The sequence below is a fragment of the Desarmillaria tabescens genome (assembly GCF_030435595.1).
Source record: "Desarmillaria tabescens strain CCBAS 213 chromosome Unknown EV420scaffold_30, whole genome shotgun sequence".
NCBI classification, from domain to species: Eukaryota; Fungi; Basidiomycota; class Agaricomycetes; order Agaricales; family Physalacriaceae; genus Desarmillaria; species Desarmillaria tabescens.
Window position 1 is genome coordinate 417495 of NW_026848329.1, and position 10031 is coordinate 427525.

Genomic DNA, 10031 nt, shown 5'->3' on the forward strand with positions numbered 1-10031 from the left:
CCGAAGTGCTCGTCTTTCCAGTCGCCGCTTGTTAACGTCTTGCTATTATTCTCTCATTAGTTGTACGTATTCGTTGCTTATACCCGCGACTTTTAGTTAGAATTGTCATATAAAAAGACTGTACTCACATAGTATACACCATCTCGTTTGCACCGGATATATACTCACTTTTCTCTCGCTCATTTCGCTGTCCTAAGCCTCGCGATTCCAATATAGCGGCAATGGGAAGTCCTGAGAAGCCAGTTTACGAACGGCACAGTATCTTGGCTCGTATATGTTCGCCTCTCGGGATGCTTCGAGTGTTTCTTTTACAGATGGGAAGTCGTCTTTGTCGTAACAGATGAAGCGCTTCCGGGAAGATCCGGAGCGGGTATTCCGTCGGCCCGTCTGGCGTTTCAGTTGCGCTTGCTTCGGCAAGTTCGGCAGCCTTAAGCTTTCCTTGCTTGTCTGGTCAACATTCAGGATTCCTACGCTCTACACTCTATCCTGAACAAAGTCCTTTGATCCTGTACGAACGATACCTATGTGATTTCATCAAGGCCTTTTCCGCTTCCACTTATACAATCTACAAGCTTTTTCGTCGGAGAGCCTTATCCAACGCCACGACTTTGGGTACGATTATTATTTTGCGTATTACCCGAAGTTCTCCAGAGACCTTTACTTGTTAGTGTGACAAATGCCTTGGTTTTGTTCCCCATTCAACACCCGTGACATCTCTCCTTATCTTTCTGACAATCCTCTGTCGTTGTTATCTACCCAAGAAATGTGTAACTCCGATGACTGTGACTCGCCGTCTTTCTGGGCATCTTGGATCAGCTCTAGCGAGATTCCATTCTCTGCAAAGTGCGAACGGTTTGAAGAGAAGAGTGCACTCGTCACTTTTTTTTATTAGGCTCTGAAGTGGTAGTGGCTTTTGACTAGGCGCTTATTCAACTCCTCCTTGCTTTCAGGAGAGTAACTACCGCCTCTGCGTAAGGTTTCCGTCCAGATAGCTATATATAACCTTTAAAATCTCTCACCACATTGCCACTACCTGCACAACACACAAAACAAAGCCCTCCATCTCTTATTTCTCTCCGCACTACTGTCTTTTCTGCGTCTGCGTCCATGGTGCCTTGGGCTTTCTCTGGCATTTTGACCTATTTATCGTCACTGTGGGAACGGGTATGATCTGGATGTCAAGACAATCCAAACGGTCTTGGGAGACATCCAACACGTAGACCTGAATACCCACCGTAACGCTAGCAACATCAGACTCAAAAATAGCGGCAGCCAATTGATGGGTACAGTTGCATTCTTATCATAATAGAAATCGCGTTTTATCCTTGATCTACCGTACTGTCGTTTTGGTGTATGGCGGAAGAACTTGACATTCACTCGGGAAGCATTGCGGTCGAAGTACTCTAGATCACTAAGGGCAACGATTATATGGTCGTGAGTGAATGATTTGTCACTTCTTCCACTGATATAGCCACTGACGACAGACGGCCTACAGTTCCCGGTGTCTGAGGTAATTGGAATGACCATGTCCACTATCGCTGGTGTCCCAAGCGCCTAATTTCTTTCGCCATCGGCCCAACATCGGCCTTAACTCCGATCTCGCGAGTCGCAGATGTGTAGACCACCTACTTCCTACTTCCCGTGTGTATTAATAAAAGGTTTCCTTGTATACATCGACTAATATATGATGATCAAGGCGAGGAGACAACGGTTGCTAGATACGGTCGTAGATCTCCGGTATGGATGCACGGTAAGGTGAAACGGATAGAGTACCGCAATACGCATGTTATGAGTGTGAGATTCGTTTGTTTCTGACACGGAATTCGATATATATTTGTATTACAGCGCGGTGTCCGTGTGGCAGATAGCAAGATCCTAGCTATCTTTGTTATGGTACGTTCCACTTACGCATGTTGTGATATCTCACCTAGCGATACTACACGCAGCTCGTATCGATATTTAATGATAACGGACATAAATGATTAGAACTATTCTTTAGATGTAGTGCGCCGAAGCCTCCGAACATGAATCATTAGCGTAACTATATGTGTTCCTTGAAATGTTCGTAACACATGCGGTAAAGGAGAATCATTATATCTATGCTTTAATAGTTTCACGTTGACCGTCTCGTGATTCGAGTACCTCGTTTATGATGCAAACCTCTACAGGTTTTGGCAGTATATTTGATTCGGCCGCACTGCTCGTCGCTAGTATTGATTGCTGAGATCGCTTGAATAATTCATGTAGCCTGACAGATCCGGTAGAAGCTGGGGATAGACAGTACTCGTCAGGTCGGTTAGCGGATCTGATTATAATGAGGTTAAAAGCGATGGACACGAGCTGGATTTCCTATCAGAATCACAATGAATAAAAGGAGGGCAGATAAACAAAGAAGCGCACTTACGAGATCAGCAGCGATGAGTCCAAACTTTCCGCCGGCAAGAAATGTGATGAACGCTAGACAAGCAGCTAGAGTGCATAGAGCACCCGATTCAATGATTAGCCTGACAGAACGTTGATATCGGGATACTCTGCTTAGAATTCGGTACTGCGATGATTCACGGTCGATAATGGTGATTCGCCATGCAATGAGAGCTAGACAAGACGTTCAGCTCCTGCATATTTAACCCCAGGCTAACTGACCAGTTGTGAGAATATTTTGGACGATCGTCAGGGCAAGAAAAATGACCCAATGTCGAGCGTGTGAGCCCGGTCGCTGTGTGGTATCACGAGAAGGTGGACCCTGAGGGTGATACCTCACTTGCTCTACTATTGAATAGATCGTTATCGCTACACTACCAGTCCATAAGAGAACAGGCATGACTATGATGATCCATTGTTTCATGTAAATGATCCAGCAACGGTATATCTGTATAATAATGAGTTTTGAAAGACAGGAGTACTTGTAAGGAGATACCAGGATTGCATCGATAGTAACTACAGCTAAACCGATCCCCGTAGACTGTAGGCCCATCAGCCACCAGAAATGATGGGAAACGTGAAGAAAAACTCACCGCGATAATGTTTACCCAGTTCCTTTCGGAGTCTGGAGCTCGAAGAATTCTTGCGAGGGCACACGAGACGTGTATAGCCGTAAGAACCTGTAATAAAACAGTAATGATGATGAATTTCCAGTTGGGCGTTTTGTTCAGCTTGAATTCTGGACATCGTTCCCAAATGAGGTAGCGCATACAGAGTACGAAGGAGACGAGGTAGACCCCAAAGAATATGCTCTCCAGGAAGAGACTGATGGTATAGGTTTTCATGAGATCGAGGTTGTCGTCGGACATGTCGTAGAAGTTGCTGAGGAAGCTCGTGAGCAAATACAGCTTTTATATAGACTACATTGAGAGTAAATCATTGCATTAACGGTTCTGGGAAAATGTTGTCGATTAGGACGGAACGCCCACTTGAAGCAGGGCATTAATTCGGATTCAATCAAGAAAAACATTCTGTATAGCAAGTCATTTCAAGGACACAGGACTCAGTTGCGTCCTAGTACGAGTTTATGAAGAGTCAGTCGAAGAAGGGGACGACGTTCCGATCACGTCCAAGGGGAAATAGCATAGCCTGGTATTGATATGCTGCGCGCGCGAGCGATGTGACTCAAGATGCTTGATAATATGATGGTCGGAGATACAGAGTGACAGAGGTACTGAGTAGCATGTAGACAGATACTGTGACACTGAAAATAAATCAGCGAAGTTTGCGACCAAAGAATGAAACGAATGAACCAAATTGAATATTCTGTCTTGGCTTCGCCCCCTGTTGCAGAAGTTGATTATTGAAGTACTGCAGTCGGAAACTCCTACTATGATGAAAAAATCAGTTGGTTTCTAATCATCATCAGTACTCCCTGTAAGTGCTGAACCTGAGACAAGCGCCGAATGTTGATTGATATTCAAGCTGACACTCTTCCGAGGAGCGAAAAAAGCGGAAATATTACACGCTGTCACTTTTCGTAGAAAGGGAACTCTTGTACAAATTACGTGAGCAGACAGCGAACAGCCTTTATTGAGGCGACGGAGGGAAAGATGCAGTCTGATGCACGTTTGAGAAGTAGAAAAGGGGTGCAATGCTATGGATACTGTAATAAAAAGAGTAGGATGAGTATCCAACGAATAATTCAGTAACATTGAAGAGAAACAACTCACGGTAAGCCTTCTCGAAAGTTGAAACTTGAATGGGGACTCAGGAAGGAGCCTGAAGCAGGAAAGGAAAGACCAGAAGTAGTATACATGCGCTGTATTAAGAGAGAATGGGACCTTACGCGGGAAGTCGGCGACGCAGGAAAACGAGAGAATAGCCATTGCAGCCTAGACGGAGCAAGATTTGACACGCAGAACCCCAATATTGAGCGCCGCGGATATTGCCGCGGCACGTCAAGCTCTTCCGTTGGATTCGGCATTCAACCTTATGTTCAACTTCTATTCCTCATGAACATGACGCTGTAACTCTTTTGTCATCTTGTTGCAGTCTCTGTTTCCGTTTTTTTTTCTTCCCTCATAGGCGACGATAACGCTATGTCCAGTCACGGTCCATTGCTTCCCATCTCAGCATGACTTTGGCATGACTACGAATCAACTTGTATCCGATATACACGTCTTTGGGATATATATAGCTGCGACCTTTGGACACGAAACTTCGACTCGACGCATGTAGATTATAACGAACAGTAGGCTGGATACATTTTATCAACCAATGTCCTATTGAGCTTCTCGCGTAGGAAGTCGTCGGTCTCTTCTTAGGACTTCGTTATCTGTTCCCCCCCCCAAAAAAAAAGCAAATCCAGCGATGTATCTGCGGCGTGTAAGGGAGGTGTAATTATCCACGTGTCTGGGTACATTACATTACACGGGGAATTTCTTGTTCCCTTGGCGGAAATAAAATGTCATAAATTCCTAGGCGAGTAGAGACGGTGACGGACCAACGGCAACAAGAAGGGAAAGAAGAGCTTATAGGCTTCCAAATAATTTTGAAATCTACTCAGCATGCGCCTCCCCGCTGTCCTCGGGCAATATACCAGGAACAGACGTTTCAGCAAAGAATGGATATATGTGAGCGGATGGTGAGATCCTTCCCTCTGTATTTTTCTTTTGATAGACATTGATACTATAACTTCCATGATGGCCAGTAACAAGTCCTTCGGAACAAGAATATTCAGCAACCGATGTCCGTGAGGCATAACTGGTAGAGTGAGACTTTGACGAAGCATGGTTATATATATGCGGTCTGCTGGTTCTTTCGTGGCACATCACTAGCGATTACTGATTCGCCTGTACAAATCTCCGGCTGATCCTCGATGTTAGCCATCCACGTATAGTTGTTCCCCGCATTTGGGTGACACTTGGAAAAAAAACGTATAGCAGCCTATTTCACATACTGCGTTCGCTGTGGCACTCCTATGAGGCTTTATATGTGGAGAGATGATAGCGAAAAAGGTGTGGGAAATCAACTGCGACAAGGTACATCAAGTTCCAGTACTGACGAAGGACGCGTGGACGGGGATCTTGGTACCACTGTACGTTTCGGTTCCAAAGTATCTGTTATCTCTACTGATAGACCGGCCTAGATGATCTGTTTCGCATCCACACCTGGCAGCGGCAGTTATTATACCCTATTACCAATTACATTGAACAATACCTTCCTCTGCACTCAAAATATCAGGATCATGTGACAACTCAAGCTCATAAATGGAAGACCTGACTTTTTGTTCAACTGTATATAATTGCCACCAAGCCACTCCGAATATCACTATTCAGCACGATGTTTACCAACCGTCCTCGGGTATTCTTTCCGCCAGAACCTGCTGTCGAGGCGTCTCCCGACCCATCGTTGTTCGTGCTCGGTCCTCTGTTGAGAGAGAAACGTCAATCGCCCTCAGCACTACAACCCAAGGATGACTCAGATGCAGAGAGTGAGGTCTCTACCGAAGTTAGTACTGGCTCTGCCCCTTAGAGTTGATCGTGTGCTAACCGGCGTAATATCAGGTAGCCACCGACGTCGAGGAAGAGGTACACCTTTTTCGAATCAAATCTTTCCTGCCACTCTAATGTCTGTTAGGGCACTGCTCTAGATGGTGAAAGCATCACTAGAGAAGAACAAGTACGTTGCTCTTGTCCCCCGATCATGAGTAGCCACTGGTACTGAACCTCGACACCGTAGGACGTCGTAGCGCCACTATCGCAGGTCCCCAAGACTCCGGGCGACCGTAAACTCCTACGCCTCCCAAGTACCGGCCAGCGCGACCTCCGTTGCAAACGCGACGTGAAGCGAGGATTTCCTGACCAGGAACCTCCTTCACCATCCCCACCTGTCGGAAAGAAGAAAAAGGTTCTCAGTACGTGTTTTGTTATTCCTGCTATAGCGGTGGTTCAAGGCGTTGTCGTTGTTTAGCCAAGAGAATGCCAGTGTGGTGCACCTCTAGAGCGTTGGTAGCATGCGAGACTGGTCTTAGGCGTGCGCCTGCTTCTCATGCTAGCGACTTACCAACGTCGTCGCCTTTTGGCGGGAAGCGTAGCCGTGGATATGAGGCTGACGATGAGAGAGAGAAGCCGAATAAAAAACTAAAAGCCGTGGAGAGTGACGACGGTTGGTAATGTCCTAGTTTATGATTTGCGGGACATTTCTGATAATTTTTTGGATTCAGATGCTCTTGATACAGCTCGAGATGCAACTGGAGATGTCGAAGAAAGCCAAGTACCATCTGATGGCCCTTCGAAGTGAAATCTACCACTGGCCGACGTTAATACTTTTGAATTCTATGCGCCGCTTCATGATTGGGTCCTGACAGCGTGAATTGTCACTATTTATATTCGAACGCATATTTCTTCCTTTGATTCCCTATACAAAGTTCCTGATTTCTTGTTCATTCAGATTAAACTCGTTTATTTTGAATGCAATGCAGAGTGTATGCAGTTTTGAGTGGCATGCTGCCGATATGCGATGAGCTCATTTGAATATTCGTAGTGATAGAAACCTTCTTTCTCGTAGAACTATTCGTCCGGCTATCTTTCACAAGGCGACTTTCTTCTCATGTGTATCAAGTTTCAATAGTACTATATCGTTCTTGAACGAATCGAGGTACTGAATGCATAGTGAACATTTTTCCGAGCCTGAAAGCTAAGTTCGAAAGACGGGTCACGCTGGCCCGAGAACGAGGAAGGAGAAAGCGTAGGACACTGTTATGGATCTCGTGTCTTTTCCGGTCTGTACATGAGTCAACACATGCCTACTCTCGGCCTTCTCGGTCTTGACCTCGGCTTTCTCTTACTTTCTCTCTTCTTGCGAATACTAGAATAATCATGACTCAATCCCTTATTAGTGGTATATAAATATTGTACTTGTCCTTGTATTGGAATCTCAAGCTAATTTTACTCCTCTTCGAAGTCCACTTAATTGTGAGCTCTGATCGGTTACGCCAAGCGCTTGCCAATCAATTGCTTCCCGACTACGCCTAGCACTTTTCGGAAACACAGTCAGTTACGCCTAGCGCTTGCTGACGCCCTCGTTAACTACGCCTAGCACTTATTAGCACCCTTACGGATCCTTCTTGATGGTTGGAACTCGGCTTTCGGACATCCTCGCTCATGAGTTTTACTCAAGTATTCATTAACTCGTGTATTAGCTCAAATTATCCTCAGACACTCATAGAGCAGGTCAATGACCGCAAAGCTAGAACTGTGTGATTGATAGAGGCATAAGGCCGTAAGACTGGCATGAATATAGGACGAATAAGACCCGCTCTGTATACTAGGTACTCAGACATATTTCCATACCTGCTTTTCGTTATCCTGGACCGCAAGGTCGATGGTAACCCCCCTTTCTCCGCATTCTCTCAGCTCCTGCATCCGATCTGTATTCATGTACCATAACTCCTCATCGAGCTTTGGCACACTGATATTAACGTTCACCCCCTTTAGTGGCGATGCATCATGCTTTAAGCATCTGGACAAGACCATGTCCACGAGCTTCGGCGAGATGAAACCAACATGTAAATCATGCTCTTCGCAAATGGAAACGTCAAAAGTCTCCAACTGCGGAACAAAATTGTACCCGCTCCCATGCGTGTACAGAGCTAGCTTAATCAAAAGATCGTCCAACTTCAGGCGGGCCGCTACCGATGACTGACACCAATCAGTGAACAAGAACTTCAACGTGGAGAGGAGAGGTGAGAGTTGCAGAATGGCAAGAATATTATGCGTTATTGGTATGTTCGTCAGGGATAGCTCCGTAAGTGAGCATTTTGACGCCTCCAGCATTCCAGCTATATTGGTGAGGGTCGTACCTCCGTCTCGGTTAAAAAAAGTGCTCGTGCCTACGTGTAATATTGTGAGCTGGGGGAGCTGCAAGGCAACGAACAGAAGATTCTCTGCAATGGAAAGCTCTTGAATGGAATTGTGAATGATACGGGTGTCTTCGGCAGGGGTTGCAAACGGATGCGTGGGGGGGATGCTATACGGCAGCGATATCGTTCGGAGATGAGGCGATTGACGAATGATGTCAAGATAATGCGCGTGGAGAGTCTCAGTGCCCTTTGTCACGATATCGCTAAAAGACGTAAGCTGGGAGTATGGGATCGAAAGACGGGTAGGGCAGGGAGAGCTGAGAAGATGAACAACGCTGAGATTAGGACAGTCCTCGAATACATCAAGATTCACGTTATCGATGGGGGCCAGATTTTTAATTCCAAAGGCGAGCGCTGATAGGCGGGAAAATGGCTCTACAACCTGTCGGAGGGGCGATAAGAGCTTCTTGTGCAGAAAGAGTCTCACGACTGCCCAACGTGGTGATTCTTGTAGGACTTCGAAGAATAGTCTGGAGACATTGCTATTGCATGTCTCTACCAAAATGCAATCGAATGAAAAGTCAATGTCCTTATTGCCTGTACGCCCAATGGCAGTCTTAAGGAGAGAGACAGGGGCCCTGGGTTCTCTCTTATGAAGCCCCCACACGGTAATCCCGAAACCGGTCCAAATCTCAGGGCACTTTGTCGTTGAAACATATCTCCATGACTGGCATACCGCCCCTAGGACCCATGGACCTACCGATGTATCGAAGAGATCATATTCCCCTGCGATCTCTTTGGTGCACAGGAAAATTTCTCGCAGAATTTCGTTTGGCAAACGTCGGGCTGGGGATAAGAGCGACTGATACTGCTGTTCTCTCAGCACGATACGCTCACGCCATGCCTTCAAGTCCTTAAGGGCGCGGATATTTGTTCGATATCGACATCGATATCAGAGAGTACGTCATGAACGAGTTTTAGGGATGTTCGATGAGAGAGAAGGTCTTGATAGGGCGGCGGTTCATTGGTCTGGAGAAGACGGGTAAGGCCAGCAGGCAGCTCGGAGAATTTGCTAGACCCATATTTTGAGGTGATATTGGTAAGATTGTACGGAGTCGTACAAGACGTGCAATAAAGCCGCCCTGCAGGCATGATAAGGTGCACTTGGGTTCTTCCAATTTCCTAAGGTAGAGGATGAAATCTAAAGGCGCTAGAGAATGGGAGGAAAAGACCGGACCTCGAAACAACAGTTCAACAATTTCTGCGGAATAACCGAGAGAAGACCGAAGGGACCTGCACACGGCAAGCATTAGCTGTTGAGCTCTGGAGCACTGGAAGGAAAACATACTAGAGGAAGTCCAGGTTAATATTCCAGACTTTGGTAATGATGGTCTGCACGGAAGGCGAAGCTACAGATGTCTTCGCGACGAGAAGCGATAAGTGGAGTCAAAGTGGACTTTAAAATTGAAATAAGATTTGTAATCTTCACGGTCAGGTGATAGAAAGCAATCAGATGACTCCTGCAGTTCACATGCTCAAAGCTCGAGTCCAAAGCACGGAGGGAAGATTTATTCATCCTCTCTCACAAATAAAGCATAAAATTATTCTGCAGCTCATAAGGGCCTGTGAGACAAAACTGACTCACGGAATGCACTTCCGCCCGACATGACGAGCACGCCTACCCCGTTCTTGTCTAAGAATATCCCCCTTGTCGACGAGGGTAGTCCCATCACATCCCTTCCCA

The 10031-nt window shown here is 46.1% G+C and overlaps 3 protein-coding genes across 3 annotated transcripts; 1 reads left to right on the plus strand and 2 right to left on the minus strand.

The window, feature by feature from the left end:
• Positions 1–2097: 2097 nt before the first annotated feature.
• Positions 2098–3290, minus strand: EV420DRAFT_1749863 (uncharacterized protein; the record flags this gene model as incomplete). Its single annotated transcript, XM_060480301.1, has 5 exons — positions 2098–2349; positions 2405–2595; positions 2644–2869; positions 2918–2962; positions 3015–3290. The coding sequence occupies 5 exons, from the start codon at positions 3288–3290 to the stop codon at positions 2098–2100; spliced, it is 990 nt and encodes a 329-aa protein (XP_060328162.1).
• A 2476-nt stretch (positions 3291–5766) lies between these two features.
• Positions 5767–7059, plus strand: EV420DRAFT_1749864 (uncharacterized protein; the record flags this gene model as incomplete). The annotated part of the gene is made up of 6 exons (XM_060480302.1): positions 5767–5934; positions 5991–6014; positions 6064–6105; positions 6166–6340; positions 6397–6591; positions 6650–7059. The coding sequence occupies 6 exons, from the start codon at positions 5767–5769 to the stop codon at positions 6724–6726; spliced, it is 681 nt and encodes a 226-aa protein (XP_060328163.1). The 3' UTR covers positions 6727–7059.
• Positions 7060–7666: 607 nt separating this feature from the next.
• Positions 7667–9776, minus strand: EV420DRAFT_1558511 (uncharacterized protein). Its single transcript, XM_060473742.1, has 4 exons — positions 9636–9776; positions 9525–9580; positions 9233–9469; positions 7667–9200 (listed from the first exon to the last, which is right to left on the minus strand). The coding sequence occupies exons 3-4, from the start codon at positions 9437–9439 to the stop codon at positions 7761–7763; spliced, it is 1647 nt and encodes a 548-aa protein (XP_060328164.1). The 5' UTR covers positions 9440–9469; positions 9525–9580; positions 9636–9776; the 3' UTR covers positions 7667–7760.
• Positions 9777–10031: the final 255 nt, after the last annotated feature.